General features: G+C 42.3%; 1 protein-coding gene across 4 annotated transcripts in view; it reads right to left on the bottom strand.

Annotated features, from left to right (window-relative positions):
- Positions 1–22,255, bottom strand: part of dnajc5ga (DnaJ (Hsp40) homolog, subfamily C, member 5 gamma a) — a 76,855-nt gene that overhangs the window by 30,500 nt on the left and 24,100 nt on the right. For 2 of the 4 annotated variants that reach the window (XM_070885155.1, XM_070885154.1), the window contains exons 1-4: positions 21,473–21,574; positions 20,874–20,995; positions 16,014–16,227; positions 11,466–11,631 (exon numbers count right to left, since the gene is read on the bottom strand). In XM_070885155.1, the coding sequence (XP_070741256.1) occupies positions 11,466–11,631; positions 16,014–16,227; positions 20,874–20,995; positions 21,473–21,523 (553 nt within the window). In that variant the 5' untranslated portion in view covers positions 21,524–21,574. Of the gene's footprint in view, positions 1–11,465; positions 11,632–16,013; positions 16,228–20,873; positions 20,996–21,472; positions 21,575–21,792; positions 21,919–22,255 lie in introns of those variants that run through there. The other 2 variants (XM_070885157.1, XM_070885156.1) reach the window with 2 other exon arrangements.

Here is a 22,255-nt window from a genome sequence, read left to right on the forward strand (position 1 = left end):
AGTGTATCGGGGATAGTTTCCTTGAATAGTACATTGCGGAACCAACTGGGGAGCAAGCTATCTTAGATCTGGTACTGTGTAATGAGACAGGATTAATAAATGATCTTCCAGTAAAGGATCCTCGAGGAATGAGTGACCATAACATGGTTGAATTTCAAATTCAGTTGGAGGGTGAGAAGGTTGGATCTCAAACCAGTGTCCTAAGCTTAAATAAAGGAGACTACAAAAGGAATGAAGGCAGGGTTGGTTAAAGTGGACTGGGAAAATAGATTAAAGTATGGGACGGTTGATGAACAGTGGCAGACATTTAAGGAGATATTTCATAACTCGCAACAAAAATATATCCCAATGAGAAAGAAAGACTGCAAGAGAAGGGATAACCATCCATGGCTAACTAAGGAAATAAGGGATGGTATCAAAGTGAAAACAAGGGCATACAATGTGGCCAAGATTAGTGGGAGGCCAGAGGATTGGGAAATTTTTAAAAGCCAACAAAGAACTAAAAAAAATGATAGAGAGGCAGGATAGATTGAGAGTAAACTAGCACGAAATATAAAAACAGATAGTAAGAGTTTCTAAAGCTACATAAAAAGAAAAAAAAAAGAGTGGCTGAAGTAAATGTTGGTCCCCTAGAGGATGACAATGGGGAATTAATAATGGAGAACAGGGAGATGGCAGAGACATTGAACAAATATTTTGTATCAGTCTTCACGGTAGAAGACATTAAAAAATCACAATGGTGGATAATTGAGGGGCTATAGGGAGGGAGGAACTTCACACAATCACCATCACTAATGAAGTAGTACTCAGTAAAATAATATAACTAAAGGCGGACAAGTCCCCTGGACCTGATGGCTTACATCCTAGGGTTTTAAAAGAAGTGGCTGCAGAGATAGTGGATGCATTGGTTGTAATCTACCAAAATTCCCTGGATTCTGGGGAGGTCCCAGCGGATTGGAAAACTGCAAATGTAACGCTCCTATTTAAAAAAGGAGGCAGACAAAAAGCAGGAAACTATAGACCAGTTAGCCCAACATCTGTCGTTGGGAAAGTGCTGGAGTCCATTATTAAGGAAGCAGGAGCGGAACATTTGGAAAAGCATAATTCAATCAAGCAGTCAGCATGGTTTTATGAATGGGAAATCATGTTTGATAAATTTGGAGTTCTTTGAGGAAGTAATGAACAGGGTGGGATAAGGGGAACCAGTGGATGCGGTGTATTTGGATTTCCAGAAAGCATTCGATAAGGTGCCACCTAAAAGGTTACTGTACAAGATAAAAGTTCACGGTGTTGGGGGTAATATATTAGCATGGATAGAGGATTGGCTAACTAACAGAAAACAAGAGTCGGGATAAATGGTTAATTCCCTGGTTGGCAATCAGTAACTAGTGGGGTGCCGCAGGGTTAGTGCTGGGACCCCAACTACTTGCAATCTATATTAACGACTTGGAAGAAGGGATATATTACATTTGGTCCCCTCATTCAAATCATTAATATATATTGTGAATAGCTGAGGCCCAAGCACCAATCCTTATGATACCCCACTGGTTGCAGTCTGCCAACCTGAAAATTACCCATTTATTCCTTCTCCGTTTTCTGTCTGTTAACCAATCCTCAATCCATGCTAGTATATTACCCCCAATCCCATGAGCCCTAATTTTGTTTAGTAACCTCTTGTGTGGCACCTTATCGAATGCCTTCTGAAAATCCAAATACACCACACATGCACTGGTTCCCCCTTATCTATTCTGCTAGTTACAACTTCAAAACACAGATTTGTCAACACAGACATTAAGCTAACTGATCTATAATTCCCTGGATTTGTGCTCACCACATAAAAAGGGGGAGTAATTGGATGTACTGACTCTCCCACTGCAGCAAATCAAATAATGAAGTTGTCACCTATATGGCCCACATCAATTTAGCAAAGCTGTTGATCAAGAAGACAACAATAACTTGTATTTATAGAGTGCCTGTAATTAAGTAAAGTATCCAAAGGCCCGAACACAGGAGGGTAACAAAACAAAATTTGACACAGCCAACACAAGGAGATTTTCAGGTAGATGACCAAAAGCTTGGTAAAAGTGGTAGGTTTTAAGGAGTGTCTTAAAGGAGAAGAGAGAGTTAGAGAGTCAGAGAAGTTATGGGAATTCCAGAGCTTCAGGCCTTAGCAGCTGAAGGCATGGCCACCAATGGTTAGCGATTAAAATTGGGGATGCTCAAGAGGCCAGAATTAGAGACGTGCAGATATCTGAGAGATTTGTGGGGCTGGAGGAGATTACGAGATAGGGAAGGGCAAGACCATGGAGGTATTTGAAAATAAGGTGAGTTCTAAAATCGAGGTGTTGCTGAAGCGGGAGTCAATGTCAGTCAGCGAGCTCAGGGGTGATGGGTGAACGAGACTTGGCGTGCAGAGTTTTGGATGAGCTCAAGTTTAGGAAGGGTAGAACATGGACGGCCAGCCACGAGTCCGTTGGAAGAGTCAAATCTAGAGGTAAAAAAGGCATGGATAAGGGTTTCAGCAACAGATGAGCTGAGGCAGAGGCGGAGTCGGGCGATGTTCCAGAGGTGGAAACAGGTGGTCTTAGTGATGGCACAGATGTGGTGGGAAGTTCATTTCGGGATCAAATATATCAATGTTGCGAACAATCTGTTTCAGCCTCAGTTACTGGGACGGGTATATAGTTGGTGGCTAGGGAACGGAGTTTGTGGCGGGAACTGAAGACATTGGCTTCAGTCTTCCCAATATTGAGTTGGAGGAAATTTCTGCTCATCTAATACTGGATGTTGGATAAGCGGTCTATCAATTTAGAGAGTGTGGAGTGATTGAGAGGTGGTGGCGAGATACAGCTGGATATTATCAGCATCCATGTGGAGACTGATGCTGTGTTTTCAGATGATGTCGCTGAGGGGCAGCAATTAGATGAGAAATAGGAGGCGGCCAATGATAGATTCTTGAAGGACACTAGAAGCAACAGTGCGGGAATTCAAACATGGAGTTCCGGGAAAGGTTGGCACGGATTTGAGGCAACAACACGTTCAAGGACTTGCGAGGTTGGCAATGGGGTGGTGGTTTGCAAGGATGGAGGAATCAAGGGTTTTTTTTGAGGAGAGGGGCGATGACGGCAGATTTGAATGTGAGGGGGACAGTACCTGAGGTGAGAGAACCGTTAACAATATCAGCAAATATGGGAGCCAGGATAGGAAGTTGGGTGTACAGCAGTTTAGTGGGAATAGGGTTGAGGGAGCAGAAAATGAGTCTAATGGACAAGATGAGCTCAGAGAGGGCATGAGGGAAGATCAGAGAGAAACTGGAGAAAGATGGGTGTTCAGGGCTCGGGAAGCAACAACTTATATTTATATAGCGCCTTTAACATTGTAAAACGTCCCAAGGGTGTTCACAGGAGTGTTACAGGACAAAAAGTAAATTTAACACCGAGCCACATAAGAAATTACGCCAGATGACAAAAAGCTTGGTTTTAAGGAGCGTCTTAAAGAAGGAACGAGAGGCACAGAGATTTAGGGAGGGAGTTCCAGAGCTTAGGGGCCAGGCAGCTGAAGGCACAGCCGCCAATGGTTGAGCAGTTATAATCAGGGATGCTGAAGAGGGCAGAAATTGAGGGGGGGGGGGAGGGGGCGGGCAGCGGTTGTGAGGCTGAAGAAGATTACAGCGATAAGGAGGGGCGAGGCCATGGAGGGATTTGTAAACGAGGATGAAAACTTTGAAGTCAAAGCATTGCTGAACCGGGAACCAATATAGGTCAGCGAATACAGGGGTCATGAGTGAATGGGATTTGTTGCGAGTTAGGACACGGGCTGCCGAGTTTTGGATGACCAAGTTTACGTAGGGTAGAATGCAGGAGGCCAGCCAGAAGTGCGTTGGAGTAGTCAAGGCTAGAGGTAACAACGGCATGAATGAGAGTTTCAGCGGTAGATGAACTGAGGTAGGGGTTGAGATGGTCAATGTTACGGAGGTGGAAATAGGCGGTTTTAGTTATGCCATGGATATGTGGCTAGAACCTCATTTTTTGGGGTCAAATGTGACACCGAGGTTGCGAACAGTCTGGTTCCTACTCAGACGGATGCTAGGGAGAGGGGGATGGTTAGGGAACGCAGTTTGTGGCGGGGACCAAAGAAAATGGCTTCGGCCTCCCAATATTTAATTGGAGAAAATTTCTGCTCACCCAGTACTGGATGTCGGACAACTAGCCTGACAATTTAGAGACTGTGGAAGGGGTCAAGAGAAGTGGTAGTGAGGTAGAGCTGGGTGTCAGCAGCGTACATGTGGAATCTGATGCCGTGTTTTCGGATGGTGTCGCCAAGGGACAGAATATAGATGAGAAATAGGAGGGGACCAAGGATAGATCCTTGGGGGGCACCAGAGGTAATGATGCGGGAGTGGGAAGAGAAGCCATTGCAGGTGATTTTCTGGCTACAATTAAGATAGACAAGAATGGAACCAGACGAGTGCGGTCCCACCCAGCTAGACGACAGTGGAGAGGTGTTGGAGGAGGATGGAGTAGTCAACTGTGTCAAAGGCTGTAGACAGATCCAGGAGGACGAGGAGAGATAGATTACCTTTGTCACAATCACAAAGGATATCAATGTGTGACTTTGATGACAGCCATTTCGGTACTGTGGCAGCAGCGGAAAACAGATTGAAGGGATTCAAACATGCAGTTCTGGGAAAGATGGGTATGGATTTGGGAGTCGACAGCACATTCAAGGACATTGGATAGGAAAGGGAGGTTGGAGATGGGGCGGTAGCTAGCAAGCACAGTGGGGTAAATGGTTGGATTTTGAGAGGGGTAATGACCTCTGATTTGAAGGAGAAGGGCACCGCACCGGAGAGAGAACCGTTAACAATGTTGGCTAACATGGGAGTCAGAAAAGGAAGTTGGATGGTCAGCAGTTTAGGATCAAGGGAGCAGGAAATTGGCCTCATGGACAAGATGAGCATGGAGAGGTCAAGAAGGGAGATCAGAGAGAAACTGAAGATGTAAGTTTAGGGCTAGGGCAACAGGGAACCTCAGAGGAGGTTTGGCCCTGTGGGCAAGGAGAAGGAAGGGGTCTCAATCTTTGAGACAAAAAGTCCATGAGCTCCTCACACTTGTTGGAGCAGAGTGTGGTGAAGACAGGAGAGAGGGGTTTAAAAAGACGGTTAGCATTGGACAGTAGTCGTGTTCTCTTTGCATTCCAGAATGATCCTGGAATAGTGAACAGTTTTGGCAGACAAGAGTAGGATCTAATAATGCTTTATGTGGTCCAGCAAGACCTGAGGGTGAATGACTAAACCAGTTGTCCGCCACATCCATTCAAGTCTGCGCTCCTTGGACTTGAGGGAGCGAAGATGAGGACTGTACCAGGGTGAGAGAGTAATGGTTTTAATAGGGACTAGGGCAATAAAGGTGATGGTGAGGGTGTGGTTGAGTAGATCGGTAGCTGCAAAAATATCATGTTGAATGGAGGGCCAAAGCCGAGACAGTTGGGAGTTGATAAGTGCAGTTGAGAGAGTCAGAAGGGTTTTGTCCAGAGGCAGACACAGAATGAAGTAGCGTAGGGCAAGGGAGAGCCTTAGAGGAAGTTTGGCCCGATGGGCTAGGGGAAGGGAGGAAAGTGGCAGAGGCAGCTGATTGGATGGTCTCAATCTTAGTGATAAAGAAGTCCATGAGCTCCTCGCACTTGTTGGAGGGGAGGGTAGAGGAATTTAAGAAGATGGCTTGCAGCAGAGAAAAGAAGCCAGGGTTATCTTTGCATTCCTGAACGATCCTGGAATAGTGAGCAGTTTGGCAGATGAGGCCAGGACCCAATAGTGCTTTATGTGGTTCAGCCAAACCAGCTGTCCACCACTTCTCTTCATGTGTGCGTCCCTCGGAGTGAAGTGATGTGATGAGGGTCGTATCAGGAGGAATGGTTTTAATGGGGATGAGGGCATCAAAGGTGGTGGTGAGGGTGTGGTTGAACAGATCGGTAGCTGCAGAAAGGTTGTGGTGGTTAATGAAGGCCAAAGGCTAAATAGTTGGGATTTTGAAAGAGCAGTTTTAAGTGAATTGGGAGTTTTTTTTTTCCAGGGGTGGGCACAGAAGGAAGTAGGGTTGGGAGGGGAAGGGGGATGTGGGTAGAGAGCAATACAAGGAAGTGATCAGAGATGGCCTTATCTGTGAATTAACATGATGGGAGTAGCGAAGACACACGAAATGGCAAGGTCAAGATGGTGGCCATGAATATTGATTGGGGAGTTTACATGGAGGGAGAGATTAAGGGAGGAAAGGAGGGCAGTGATCTCAGCAAAGAGAGCGCATGAAGAATTGAGATAGAAGCTGAAATCAACGAAGATGAGAAGTTGCTCAGTGTAGAAGGTTGCGGGATGAAAAGAAGTGAAGATACCTCAGTGAGAAAATCTTTATGCTACTTGGGATGACGGCAGAGAACAAGGATTTTAAATGAGAGGTGAGAATAAGATTAAAACATTGCTACCAAGGGTTGGTTTTAATTTGATCAGGTTTGATCTGCAGCTGTGAATTGAGACGGTTGGGTACGATAAATTCAGGACTTGTATAAAGGGAATGGATTACATTATGCCAGCATCATGCGTGATTTGTATTACATTATCTAATTAAACAAGTGGCTTTAGATGCATGTACTTTTTGGCATTCTGCAAGCAGAAATAGAAAACAATGAAAGTCCAATTTTAAAATAGGAAATGGAGAACAAGAGATGTAATTGTCTTGACGCTATATGGATGGAACATACAGCCTTTTAATCTAACTGTAGTAGGTTACACTGATCTTTTATCTCTGGCCGGATTGATAGGATGAATTCTTTGCTGGATCGAAATGAAGTTTAGTGAGTTTGAGCAATCTCACTCAAGGGCCATACTTTTAAAAAAGTCACACTAGTGAAGTAGGAAGTGATCGTCTCAGATCAGGGTTGAGGCACAGTGTTGAGCCAACATATAAGGAAGCTTCATTGTGCATTAAGCACTGCTAATCCTCAACTGGCAGGGCTGAATAATGACACTAAATGTTTTATTCCCAAGCACCAACAAATCTCACATTGAGCCCAGCCACTTAAAAGAATCTGGGTGTCATTATCCATGCAAAGTGCCTAGTTAATATAAACTATTAATCAAGCACTAGGTTTGATCTCAAGAGCTTTTGACTATTACAGAAAGTTATTCTAACCTTATACTCACATCATGGATGGCACATTTAAAATTGTGAGCAATTTTGCACACTGTAGAGGTGAATCTGCATACGTGTGCTCCCGGAGCACTTGCCGGGAAATTGCAGACATGCATTGTCTGATTTTCCATCCATTTAAATGAGGGAACAGAAAAATTAGGCATTGTGAGGCGGTGTTTCCTGGTCAGCACACTCTTCGAGTGATGTTCCACATGGAGTGCCCAACCTTGGAATTACCCCTTTTATTCAAAAGGCACTGATGCACAGTAGAGTGCTTAGACAAGAGCAACAGTGATTAAAGAATTTGGGACATAGGGTGGAAGATGAGGAGTATTTGATTTGGGCAAGTACAGAACGAGAGAGCACGAGTTAACAATTGTAACCTGTTCTTTCCCCCTCAAACCAGCCCTCCCCTCCAGAGTATATGGAACAGACTCCCAACAAAATCATTTGATGCTTTGTCCATTTACCCTTTCAAAAAAGGAGCTGGATAACTGTCTGAGTAGGAACAGGATTTGAGGTCAATAGAGGTATAAAATGAGATTGAGTAGTTCATGGGACATAATGGTCCTCCTGCTGCTGAGGTCAGGAGAGGAAGAGAGAAAGAGGGAGAATGAAGAGCTTGCAGGCCGAGGTTGAATCATGAGATACGACAAGAGGAGGAGAGAGAAGAGAAGAACTTTCATTTATCTACCGCGTTTCAGGACATCCAAAGCTCTTCACAGGCGATTAATTACTTTTGAAGTACAGTCACTGTTATTTTGTGGGCAAACATGGTAGCAAATTTGCACACAGCAAGATCCGACAAATAAGATAAATGACTGGTTAATCAGTTTATGATGGTGTTGGTTGGAAGTTAAATGTTGGTCAGGACCGGTTCTTCGAATAGTACCATGAAATCTATTACCTTGCATCCACTGAACAGGTAAAGGAGTTTTGGGTATTACATCTCATCAAAAAGACAGCACCCCCAACAATGTAGTTCTACATTAAAATGTGCTCAAATCCTGGAACTTCAGAACAAATCTCCGACTCAGAAGGTGCAAGTGGTGCCACAAACCCAAGCGGATACTTGAGATGCACAGTCTGCAATTTTGCTCTATTGCCTTTGAGAATCAAGGAGCATCCCTGCAGAACATTTCCTCAAGAGATTTAATAGCCCGATGAACTGAAAGGCCTTGTAAAGTTCGTTAAGTACATTAATTGCTGCTGAATTCAAATGACTATAATCCCTCATATGAAGAAAGTTAGTACATTGAAATACATGTCTCTTGATTAGTTAGAATTGCAATATCCAAGGAAAGTTATGTGTATTTTGTACAAGTCAAAATTTTTTTATTTTTTTTTAAACTGAATTTGACTTGGTTAACCATGACACAAAATAACTGTTTGAACTTGGCAACATTTAGTAAATGGTACACATTAGAGCAAGTGTAGTTAAGCTCACTAAAGTAAAAAAAACCTGGGCGAACAGACCTTTTCATTACAATAAAATGGAACTGCACAATCGTAGTGATTGGGAATTGTGCAATTTATCATGCTGGTTTCAAGCACCCCCATACAGAGGAGTGAAGTGTAAGGGAGTACAGTCGTATTTACTCATCTCAACATGCTGGAGACCATTCTAATTTTGTCAACCACAAGTGATTTGTCAACAAAAGTGATAAGGAAGCAGCATCAAGTGAAATATTTCCTTTCTACTTCCTCAATGATAACTGTTTTTTTTTTTTTTACAGGTTGGAAAATAAGAATAGTGGCGCCACACAAGCTTTTTAAACAGTCATGTGGCAAAGAGCGGTTATATTACACAAGGCCTTTACTTGCCTCAGGTCAGCATGCAAGATGGAGCTGTGCCCATGGGAATGCACTTGTTGGCACTGACTCAAGAAGCAATTTAGAATAAAGTTCACCATCTCAAGTTCAGAAAGATAACATTGAAAAGCCCATCATTTTTTTTGAAAGCAAATTGCTAGTTAATCGAGTAAGCTATACAATACTGGCTACTTTAATTAAGTACATAATACACAATTCCAATCCTCAGATTGCTTTAGCAATTTGTTCTTAGTAATCAAAGAGCCAAATCTTCATTCAAATGACCTTTAATTCAAGATTGAGATATTCAACAACAGAGGCAATACTTTTGGGCAATTTGATCCAGTAAAATGTACATAACATACTGCTCTTTCCTTATAATGCAATTGGATACAATACACACATTTAACAATTTAAACAGAGGAACAGATCAATGAGACCCCAAAATGATCAAGTATCAACAAATCTAAAAGATAAAACCTATGATCTTGTGACAACACTAAGTTTGAGTCACATTATGCCCAACTGATCCAAGAGTGCAATCAAAACCATACACCTAAGAACAAAATGTTGCTTTGTAGTCTATATATAATTCTAAATAACACATTTTAAACCATCTTACTGTGCTAATTTTTGATTTCAGTTTTGCATCATGGGAATTAAACCCAATGAAGCAATTTATATTTGTGAACTTCTGTGCTCATGCAAGGGTTAATAAATTGAACACATCTAATTTTGACACCCAGTGGAAGCATTAGATTGGGGACAAGTCAGAAGAGGAAATAATTAGATTCTATCTCCCACATTAGTTTCTTGCTATACATGGCATAAGTTACATATCTTCTCAACTGGTACAGCAAGACCTATTCTGACTCAGTGGCTATGCTCAAGGTTAAGTATTAATCTCTGTAGTTCTTAAATGAAAATCAAAACTGTACTTTAAGTTTTCTTTTTGGTCTCCATAGCACAAGTTTGTTCCTTGACCACATACTTGGAAATCAGAAAAAAAAACAGCGAGATTTAATTGAAATTTAGAAATAGTTTGGCACAAATCAGCAGTGCCATTACTATTTGATAAATATACTGAAAACAAACAACATCAAAAAGGTATTGCGCAATATATGTGGCAAGAGTGCAACATTTGTTGCTCAAATTGTCTCAGCCAACTATAACAATGGAGATTTTCTGAAGTGAAATTTAGGGATTCTGACACAAGGACAATTTTGGACGACCAGAGGAGATGGAATATAATTATCCCCTCTTCTAACTAAGTCCCGTATGATGCTTACACTGGGTGCCAAATGAAACCCAAGTGGGTTACACCAAGAGGAATATCCACCGGTGTCCAAAAATATAATTCCAACAATGAACACCTAAAACTCAAGAAACCTTATTCAACCAATGGGAGTGACAAAATGTTTCTTCTGTAAGGTGTTTAAGAAGGAATTATACAACCAGCCCATGATTAGTCATCTTCAATTGTTTGACAAAACTTTCTACCACAGGGTTCTATGAAGAACTAAAGAGCAATTTATTTCTTGCTCTCGTTTTCTGCCATTATTCGTCTCTCCCATCAAATCTGGGACTCATGTAACAGTGATTAGCAGCGAAGACTTTGCATCAGTTTTCCTTCCTAGCTTACATTATTCCAAAAAAGTTACTGAAACTAAAATGACAAAGTATAGGAGGATTACATGTCACCTGCCCAAATATTAGCAGGATTGCACATTTAATGAAAACAAATATTAAGTGTATAATTTAATGGAAACCAATTTTACCATATTTTTTCAAGAAATACAGTCATGAAACATTGTCAGAAGAATTAGGGCAACTGAACATAGAGAACATTCTATCTCAATATCAGCAATGTCAAATAATCCATTTCTACTTTTAACATGCAGTTGAAAATCTACAGGTCAACAATACAAAGCTTCCATTTGGGAGCAACATTGTACTTTAGAATCAAACCCTTTCATAGTTAACAGCAGAAAGCAGAATTTATTCTTGTATTCAGAGGTTACACTCATGACTTATGCTACACAAATTCTGGGAACCTCCATATAGTAAAAGTCAAACATTAGCTATCTAAATCAGAAAATGAATTAAAAAAATGATGCAGAATCTAGAAAAATCTGGACATTGTTTCTCAATGCCTACCCATTCATTTGCGCATGAATATTTTCAGTGTTTGAACCATACAAATTTATACTTACAAAAACTGATTATTGGATCTGATCATTACATGTGCTATTGTTTATAGTTCATTGATGCTGAAGAAAGAAAAGTGGTTGGTTAACTTTAAAGAACATTACCAACTAAACCCTCTGGAAAAAAAATTCGATTCAATTCCAATGGTTAATTTGAAGTAAACAGTTTGCATGGTAAATCATCACAATCAAAAAACAAACTGAACAGCTTACAAAATATCTTCACCGGTAACTGAAATAATGTCCATTTGTATAGACTTACCACCACCACCACCACCTTGCTCTGCCCTAATCTGTGCCTCTAGGTCTTCAGGATTTATAATATCATAATCTTCCATTTCTCCCGATGGTTTGCATTTTCCACAACAGAAGAAGCAGCAACAGCAACAGCAGCAGCCAGTGACAATGCCACAGCATACGACAAGAGTCTGCCACATAATGAAAAGATGATTATGGTTAAAAATGTAGAGAGTTTTCTATGTGCTACGACAATAAAAAGCAAATAGAGCAACTGAACTACTTTTAACATTCGTCACTTGACTGTTTTATTTAAAATCTAGAGCCTGCTGGGATCAAGGAGACTATCCCAGATCAAACATTATCTACCTCATTCAATCAAATGTCAGGAATTGCAGATAAAAAGCACGGAAAGCTCTGCCACATTGGATTTAAAATTATGGAGTTTACAGTTGAATCCCAATTGAAGCATTCTAGTTTGTTCGGGCCCAATTTTCTCCAGCCCCTTTTTTTGCCACACTTACCTTAAATGAGCCGACTTTGCGCGCTGGAAACGGCGCCGAAAAAAAGTGGCCTCATCCTGCTCGCTCTGCCGAGTCTCCGGTGTCCCAGCGTGGGGTACATAGTGCAGTGGGGAACGGAGCAACAGCCCAGTGCAGAAAACACTGCCGGCAGCTGCGCGCATGCTCCCCGCTCTCCCAGCATGTCCTGCGGGCTGTGAGCATGACCCGATGCTCGCAGCCCCTATCCCCGGCCAAAGTGATGCCCCGATATTCGCCGCCCCCTATCCCCAGCCGAGTGGCCTCTCGCACCGGCCAGCCGACCGACTTCCTGGGCCGAGATAGGACTTGAGTTTTATTTTTTTATTTATTGATGGTTGTGCTTTGTTTAGTGAGGAGAGTTTTTTTTTTTGGGGGGGTGGGGGGGGGAAGAAGAGTGTTTTGATGGGGGGCGGGTACTTTTTTTAAAAAATCTTGATTCTGGCATAAAGGTAGGACTTCTATTTTTTTAATGTGTTATTGATTGCTTATTACTTTTTGTGGTTTGTTTAGTGCTTTGTAAGTCTTGGTGCAGGTCCTCAGCTTCCTTGTATTTTTTATTTGTTAACTAATTGCTTATTACTTTTTGGCCTTTGTTTAGTGCTTTGTAAGTTTTGATGCAGGTCCTCGCAGCTTCCTTGTATTTTTTATTTGTTATTGAATGCTTATTTTTGTGCTTTGTTTAGTGCTTCGTAAGTCTTGGTGCTTTAAATGTACTCACCTGCGCCGAATTCTTAACTGCCCGCAATGTTTTTCAGAGCTGGCCACATACGCTGACCTAAGTCGATTTGGAGTAAGTTTTAGCTGGCCAAAGTGGCATAAATGGCCAAAACTGGCATAAGTGGCTGGGAACACCCCCTTTTGGAAAAAAAAACTCAACTTAAAAAAAAAATCGTACCTAACTGAGTTACTTTGGAGCAAGTTTATTGGGGAAAATGATGTTTTTTTTTAAACTTAGGCCACAAAAACCAACTTACTCCAAAAAAATTGGAGCAAGTCATGGCCAAAATTGGGCCCACAATTTTCCAATATTTTAAAAATATGGAAGCTCAAAATGAAATGATTTGCATTAAAGATAATCAGTGTGTTGAATTGTTAAAAAAAGGAAGAGCTGCCATCTTGTACTCTGTCAGTTGTGGCCAACATTTCTAAAACCACCACATCAGGCACCAGAAAAATGCATGCCGAGCACAAAATTCTGTAGTGTGGTTTTGCAGGGTCACAATTAAAGTATTCAAATATTTTAGCTTCATGCAATCTGATACAACATAAATGACAACAGACTGTATAAAAACACGCAAAAAAAACTTGTCCCGAACCTTTCTCAATGAGACTTTTAAAATGTGTAATTTAGTAACCAGCATGTTCCAGTGAAGGGATTTGGAAGTATATCTTTATTAAGGATAGTTTATTATACTATGGATTAAGGATGCCAGTTTAATGTAATGCAAAAGGAAAACAAGGCCATTTTTGTTAACCACGGCAGCCCCATCTTTAAATCCCAATTCCCCGTCTATTCTCTGTGGCCCCTGACCCCCACCAAAACCTTTACTTGGCACTTAATCTATTGTGTATTTTTTTTCTCCTCAACCTTTTTTGGGTTTTATTGTGGACAAAATATAAGGAAGTCTGTGAAACATGGGCCCTACCAGAAGGTCAAGTCTGTATTCAAGATGTACTGGGCAGTTGCTCAAACATTCTGGCACCAAATGGTCAAATTTGACTAACTGCAAGTGCCTCGACAGTGCCTCATGGGAGATAGGCATTTTCTTGACTTTTTTTTGGGGGGGGGGGGGGGGGAAGGAGAAGAGAGAAACCAAAAAAATGTCTATTTACAATTTCAAATCACAGCTCCTGAAGGCTGATTATGAAACATCAATACAGCATTGAAGTATACAGAAAATTCATTCTGGCTTCCAAACCTGCACTCCTTTCTCGAAAAGCATTCTCAGTTCTAAAAACAGGATTAAGTATTCCCAACACTACCTAAAATATTGGATTTCCATTGAACACAGGAACTACTCACACTGTCTGAGTTTCAGTGGGCATTTTGCTGCAGCTGACACTGCTGAGGTAAACAGTATACAAGAGGAACAGTGGGGGCCAAAAAAAAGTCAACAGACTAAGAAGTCAGAAATATTTATAAAAGACTTGCAGATCTTCTGTGGCATTTCTCTGAGGCACTCCCGGATACACTATCATCCCGTGAAATATACAACATATTATCAGAAGCACTAATTTATGGTGATTGAATAAGTCACACTGCATTTTTATGAAGTGCATTATGAAAGTGTTAGTGGTATTTTCACTATTATATTCCATGATTGTGTGCATATTTGCAAGGAGTAGATTGGGAAAGGCTGGTATCTGTCACTCTTTTGGAAGACGAGAGTAAAGGCTAATGGAGGTCATCAGCCTTCATCTTAGCAGAGACCTGCTTCTTCAATCCATCCTTCCTCTTTCCCCACCTTGTTGCTTCCTCTTCTGACCTCTCCCGATGTCTCCCTCTTCCCTCCCATTTTCCCCAAAACCCTCATCCTGCCCTCTCATCTACCACCAGTTTCCAGAAACAGCAAAGACCAAGACATCAGGTGAAGAAGACAGGGAGGGTAAAGAGGGGGCAGTGTGCACCCAAGGAAGAACAGAAACAAGACTGGCAGCGGGAACTGGCAGGGGGGGGGCTTAGAGCCAGCCACGGGGAGGGCACAGAACCAGCCATAGGGCTCAGTGCAGCAGGGCACGAGGTCCTATTAAAAATAAATTAAATTGGAAAAAAATTGACTATTAAAATACTAAACCTCCTTGAATGTTTCAAGTTTCCCATGGCATCATCTATGCAGGAGATAGACATTGGAGGTATCAAAAGATAAGGAGGGGTCAAGAGGTTCAAGGCCAATGAGTACTATGAGAATAGGAAAAGGGGCGGGGGATGGCCATATCACCTTCCATTAAGCAGGATTGGGTTTGAGGCCAGATCACAATGGGCAGTTGGGAAACAGGAAGGTGTTACTCCATGGCCTGGAATAAAGTGTCAACAAGCTGGTGGATTGCACCTGAAAATAGAGTGGGTACCTCCCAAATCAGGTTTAAAATACTGGAAGAAAATTTTAAAAAAGCTAAAAAATTGCGTGGCTGGAGTGCAGAGGAGAAGCCATCTGACCACCATATGACAAGAGGGTGATACAGGGGTTTTCCATTATAAATGCTCACTTAAAAATAAAACAGGACACAGGAAGTAGTGCTCGGTCAACAGGAAATACAGCTACAGGTACAAATTCCTAAATCCTCGGGACTAAGTCCGTTCCAGTTTTGGGGTTTTTCCGGATTTCAGACAAGAAAATCAATAGTCTGAAATCAGGAATCCTCGACCGAATCTGTGCCGGGTTTTGAGCGGCGAGGCTCGAAATCCAGCACGGATTTGGTCGAGGATTCCAGATTGCAGACTTGATTTTCTGGTCTGAAATCCAGAATCCTCGACTTGAATCCATGCCGGATTTTGGGTTTTGCCTCAGAAATGTCCAGTTTTCGGACAATTCCAGATAACTTCAACTATGTCAAAACGTTCGGTTTTTGGACAATTCCGGTTTTCGGAGTTCCGGATTCGGGACATTGCACCTGTATATGCAAGATTTTTTATATATCTGATGTAGTTTTAATTTTACATTTACATTGCACAAAAATACAAAGTATGGAAACAAATTAGTTTCCAAAGTTTTCCATACTAGTGTACAGGAAAACAGGTCAGAAGTACTACGAATACAATTCGAGTGACGTACTCAAAAGTCTGATCGTGGTATGGGAGCAACAGTATAGCCAGTTTGATGCATACATTTGCTTTAAGCTTTTTTTCATTTTGGTGCAGCAAAATCAAACAAAAATTGGCGACTGACATTTGAATACCTTGAACAGTAGAAATAAAGACAGCTTAATATTGAACCATTTTAGGTTAATAAAAGATTTGTAAAGAATTTCAAAAATTTTAAATACAGATTACAATTCAACCAACATAATAGATTAAAAATAATTAAACCCACCTTAAACCAACATCTGTTCATCAAAAAGTAGTATTTGACGCTCTCCTCTCCAAACTGTTCAGCCACATACAGTCCCATTGAGCCATACTCATCATAGATGCGTTTCTTATTGTCATCGTTCAGAATAGCATTTGCATTGTTTATTTCCTTAAACTTGTCTGATGCATCAGGATTGTCTGGATTTTTGTCAGGGTGATACTTGAGAGCGAGTTTTCTAGTTGGAAATCAAATGATTAAAACTTCAATACTATAAACAGGTCACAAATGCTGGAGGCAAATTGTTCTTTAGTTAGGGCAAAATCAAAACAAAACTGGAAATTAAACCACCTTCCTCAACCCATGTAACATGACTACCTGGAACAGCACCTCGGGTACAGCTTCCATCATCATAAAGTGACATTTTACATACCAGGATCATAAATCTGTTCACATCACTACCGTCTTTAACTCTTGCTATTTTGGTAAATCACCAGCATTTAAATCATTCAGATATATTTTGAGGGGGGTATAACAACAACCACAACTTGTATTTATATAGTGTCTTTAACGTAGTGAAACGTCCCAAGGCGCTTCACAGGAGTATTATGAGATAAAAAATTGGACACCGAACCGCATAAGGAGAAATTAGGGGAGGTGACCAAAAGCTTGGTCAGAGGTAGGTTTTAAGGAGCGTCTTGGAGGAGGAGGGGGGTAGAGAGGTTTAGGCAGGGATTTCCAGAGCTTAGGGCATAGGCAACAGAAGGCACAGCCACCAATGGTTGAGCGATTATAATCAGGGATGCTCAAAAGGGCAGAATTAGAGCACAGACATCTCAGCGGGTTGTGGGGCTTGAGATTAAAGAGATAGGGAGGGGCGAGGCCATGGAGGGATTTGAAAACAAGGATAAGAATTTTGAAATCGAGGCATTGCTTAACCAGGAGCCAATGTCATGATGGGTGAGCAAGACTTGGTGCAAGTTAGGACATGGGCAGCCGAGTTTTGGATCACCTCTAGTTTACGTAGGGTAGAATGTGGGAGGCCAGCCAGGAGTGCATTGGAATAGTCAAGTCTAGAGGTAACAAAGGCATGGATGAAGGCTTCAGCAACAGATGAGCTGAGGCAAGGGAGGAGATGGGCAATGTTAGAGAGGTGGAAATGGGTGGTTATTCTGCCGATATGTGGTTGAAAGCTAATTTCAGGGTCAAATATTCGAGGTTGCGAACAGTGCAGTTCAGCCTCAGGCAGAAGTTGAGGAGAGGGATGGAGTCAGTGGCTCGGGAATGGAGTTTTTGGTGAGGGCCGAAAACAATGACTTCAGTCTTCCCATTATTCAATTGGAGAAAATTTCTGCTCATCCAGAACTGGATGTCAGACAAGTAGTCTAACAATTTAGAAGCTGTCAAGCGGGTCGAGAGTTGTGGTAGTGAGGGAGAGCTGTGTGTCATCAGCGTACATATGGAAACTGACGCTGTGCATTCAGATAATGTCACCAAGGGGCAACATGTAGATGAGAACTCGGAGGGGACCACGGATAGATCCTTTGGGGAACCAGAGGTAACGACGCGGGGGTGGAAGAGAAGCCGTTGCAGGTGATTCTCTGGTTACGATTAGATAGATAAAAATAATGTCAAGAAACTAAATTTAACCCAAAAGCAACAACTCAGCAGAACTATATAGCTTATTGTACTTGGTTTACAGAAAAATAGGATTCTTACAATAGGTGAAGCAATATCCAAATTAAATATTGCATCAGGTTAGAAGAAAAACTGAAATGTTTATAATACAGGAAAATTACTGCAGAAAATGGGAGTCATTTTGACAATCAGAAACTATTGTAATTCGACTGGTCACAAAAAAATTTAAATCTTTTACTAATCTTTTTCATTCTGCTTAATAATTTCAGCAGCTCAACTGCAACGTTACTGATTCTTAGTATATGGTGAAATAACTTACATGGCTACAAATTTTAATTCAAACCGGATTGGAGAAGTAGGCAGAATTACTGAATGCAGGTTTTCAATCCACTTTACCTCACAAAACAAATTCTCATGAGCAATGCACACCAGAATTGGATATTGCTGCCTAAAACAGATGGGAGTTTTGGAGGCCGAGATGCCCTGCATGCTATTTCCTGGCATTTATCAGCAGAACTGTGTTTCTAACCCTTGAAATGGGCATCCCGCATTGCATGGGGATGTAAATAGATGAAAGATCATGGAAATAACTCAGTAATGTTGAATTACAGTTACTTTAACTATTTTTCTTGACCTTGTGTGTGCTTATTCTTATATTTTCTTTTAAACATGTCCCCAATACTGACACTAATGGGAATTCCCATCAGCAGTGCTTGGAGTAGGAGAATTAACAGAGGGACGGCAGTCAGGTCAAGCTGCATGATCGATGCTCTGGGCCACCCACTGGTACCTGAACATCTGTAGACAGAAGTGAACAAAGCTCACTTTGCCAGAAAACTAGTGCAGATGGAAGCTTCTATTCCCAAAAGAAGCAGAGAAAGGTGAGCCAATGGTAACACTAAGATATTTGAATGCCTAACTGTAATTTCCAGTCACATTTCACGATTTGAGCACATAAGTTGAGTGCACTGGACACAGCAAAGGCTATGTGCTTCAGCAACATTTTGGCTGTACTGCTAATAACCTTAGCTCTAGAAATATCTGCACCCCTAATCAAGCTGTTCCACTTGACAATGTGAAAAAGTTTCACAGTACATCCTTTCCACTAGAAGCTGAACAAATCCAACAAAACCAATTGCTGCCATATCAGCCTATTCCCAACCTTCAGCAAAGTAATGGAAGGAGTCATCAATAATGCTACCAAGCAGAGCAAGGTGAAGGGAGAAAAAAAACACATGCATTTACTCACTAATAACCTACTCATCAATACTTTGTTTAGGTTCTTCAGGACCACTCGGCTCCAGACCTCATTACAATCTTGGACCAAACATGGACATGAGTTGCATTCCAGGTGAGGTGAGAGTGACTATCCTGGTCATCAAAACTGAAGTCATTGCAGATTGGGGGGAGGAGCCATACCCAACACAAAAGGAAGGTGAATGTGGTTGTTCATGCCAATCATCGCAGCCCCAGGACATTGTTGCAGGAGCTCCTTAGGGCAGTGCTCTCAGTCTAAATATCTTTAGCTGCTTCATCAATTACTTTCCCTTAATCATAAGTGGCAGCCTTGTGTTAGTGATTGCACATTAAACTCAAGTTGTAAACACTGCCGATATTTCTCAGCTGACCTGCAGCCCATGGCGACACTTCACTGAAGTTCCCCACCAGGTACACATTGATCCCGCTGTTCCGAAAGTTGGTGTCTCCGCCCGAAATGAACCATTACATTAAAAACTTACTGCTGACAATGCTAGGGTCAGCGTGACCTCTCGTCGTCCGGAAAATCCTTTTATCCGCCATAGGCCAGATCCCAAGAGTGCCGGATAAGAGAGGTTCAACCTGTACTGCGACCTCGCCCCATCCTTTTTTATCTCCTTCTCTATCCTGTCTGAAAATCCTGTAACTAGGAATGTTGAGCTGTCATATCTGCCCTTCTTTCAGCCATGTCTCACGAACAGCTATAATATCATACTCCCAAGTGTCAATCTGTGCTCTCAGCTCATCTGCCTTATTTCCTACACTCCTTGCATTAAAGTTTTCCATTTAGTATTGCCAAACTCCCCTGTTGTCTATTTTCCAGCCCTGGTTTCCTGTCTTCCAAATTCACTTTCTACTTCTATTTCTCTGCTGCTCAATTCCAGCTTTGCTTCTCTCTCCATTGAATCTATTCTCCGGTTCCCATCCCCCTGCCAAGCTAATTTAAACCTTAAACCCTCCCCAACAGCACGAGCAAGACCTCCCCCGCAAGGATACTGGTCCCGGCTCTGTTGAGGTGCAACCCGTCCGGCTTGTACAGGTCCCACCTTCCCCCAGAAACGGTCCCAATGCCTCAGGAATCGAAAGCCCTCGCGCCTGCACCATCTCTCCAGCCACACATTCATCTGCTCTATCCTCCTATTTCTGTACTCACTAGCACTTGGCACCGGCAGGAATCGGTTGATTATTATCTTTGAGGTCCTGCTTTTCAATTTCTCTCCTAGCTCCCTAAACTCTGCATACAGGATCTCATCCCTCTTTCTACCTGTGTCATTGGTACAGATATGGACCACTACCTTTGGCTGTTCTTCCTCTCCCCCCAGAATGTCTTGCAGCCGCTCAATGACATCCTTGACCCTGGCACCAGGGAGGCAACATACCAGCCAAGGCTTCTGACAAAAATCAGCAATAACCACAGGAACACACAGTTTTGGACTTCAGATCAGGGGATCAGGGTATGCTGTGATTCCCTTACTGTCCACGAGCCGATGAGAAAAAGAGGGGGAAGGAAAGAGTGAGATAACGAAAGAGAAGAGACTTTAAAAACAGAGGGAGAGAGATAAAAGTGCAGGGGGAGGGGAAGAAAAAACATCACCTCTCCAACAATGCAGCACTCCCTCACTTCAGTAATTCACTGAAGTGGTAACTTAGCTCTGTGCGTCAAACCTGGTTTACAGGATGCTCAGAAGCCCCACTGGGTACTTGTAAAGCCTATCTGGCACTAGTTTAAGTGTTCAGAGGGATACCATTTATGTGCAGATTACTAGTGGACAGAAAAATTGAAGTTCCACACGGGCAGTATTCATGGGAAACCTATACTGTGCTTAAGTGCAGTCATAAAGCAATCGTGCCATTTTAAAATTCTCAACGAAAAAACGCAACTATTCTATGACATCAATTTTGCACAATGACTGAAAAGTCTCAAAAACATTAACAAAAACATGGTTTCAAATGAAACGGTACAATATGATTTAAAAATCTGTTTCATACCTGTATGCTTTTTTGATTTCCTCTGGCGTAGCTCCTTTCTCCAATCCTAGTGCCTTGTATAAACTTTCACCTGTTCGGGACATTGTACGTTGAAGTCGAGGTGTAGACATATTGGCAGGCAGCTTTAAGAGAAAAGCACATTTCAATTGGATGTGAATTTGGCAGTGTTTTTTCAGCATGCACTCTCTTATTGGGCCCAATTTTGCCATGACTTGTTCCAATTATTTTTGGCGTAAGTTGGTTTTTCTGGCACAAGTCAAAAAAAAACATTTTCCCCAATAAACTTGTTCCAGAGTAACTTAGTTAGGTACAATTTTTTTTAGTTGTTTTTTTTTCTAAAAGGGGGTGTTTACAGACACTTGTGCCAATTTTGGCCATTTATGCCATTTTGGCCAGCTAACACTTGCACCAAATCGATTTAGGTCAGCGTATGCGGCCAGCTCTGAAAAACATTGTGGGCAGTTAAGAAATTGGCACAGGTAAGTAAGAAAGGACCTGCACCCAAGCATCAAACATTACAAATAAAACTTCAAATAACAAAATAAAAATAAAGAACTGAGGTAAACAATTGATTATTAAATATTTGAAGTAAATCCTACCTTGGGCCGGGGAAGGCAGTGGGCCGGGCTGTATGGGAGGCCATTCAGCATGGGATAGGGGTGGCCGGCAAAGACACAGCGGGAGGCCCGGGGAAGGAGGGGGGGGGGGCTGGGCTGCCAGAGAGCAGACGCAGCATCAGGAGGCTCAAGCAGGGGGGGGGGGGGGGGGGGGGAGGGAAAGGCTGGGCTGCCTGAGAGCAGACGACGGCATTGGGAGGCTTGGGGTGGGGGGGGGGGATGGGGAAAGAGGAGGGAGAGGAAAGGCTGGGCTTGGCGGCATCGGGAGTGGGGGAGGGGAGAGATTTTATTAAGGCTCACACCTATTTCAAGCAGGAACACGGGCTGTCTATTTCTAGGGCTGCTCAAAAATCGAATTGGGTATGGTTCCGGCAGCAAGCAGCCAGTATTTTTAAACTCAAACGGGGCTACACAGCGATGCACTTCAAAAATGGCCGAGTGCCAAGTTTCAGTGCTACTGCGCATGCGCAATCATCGGGGCTGACACCACTACGCATGCACGATGCTGCCGGCACTCATTTCGGCGCAGGCCTGTAGCTCCGCCCCCCACTGATATATCTGTGCGCGCCAGGGCACTGGAGGCTCTGCAGAACGGCCAGGATGTGCCCATTTTTTTCGGGACAATTTATAGCGCACAAAGTCGGTGCGCAACGGGTCAGTGCGCCAAAAAAACAACATGGCCAAAATTGGGCTCAATATATGTAAAGAGAAGAAAAACTATTCAGCTCCATGACCCAGGCCTTATCAATACTTGACTGTACACCA

Source organism: Pristiophorus japonicus, chromosome 7, assembly GCF_044704955.1.
Source record: "Pristiophorus japonicus isolate sPriJap1 chromosome 7, sPriJap1.hap1, whole genome shotgun sequence".
Lineage (NCBI taxonomy): Eukaryota > Metazoa > Chordata > Chondrichthyes > Pristiophoridae > Pristiophorus > Pristiophorus japonicus.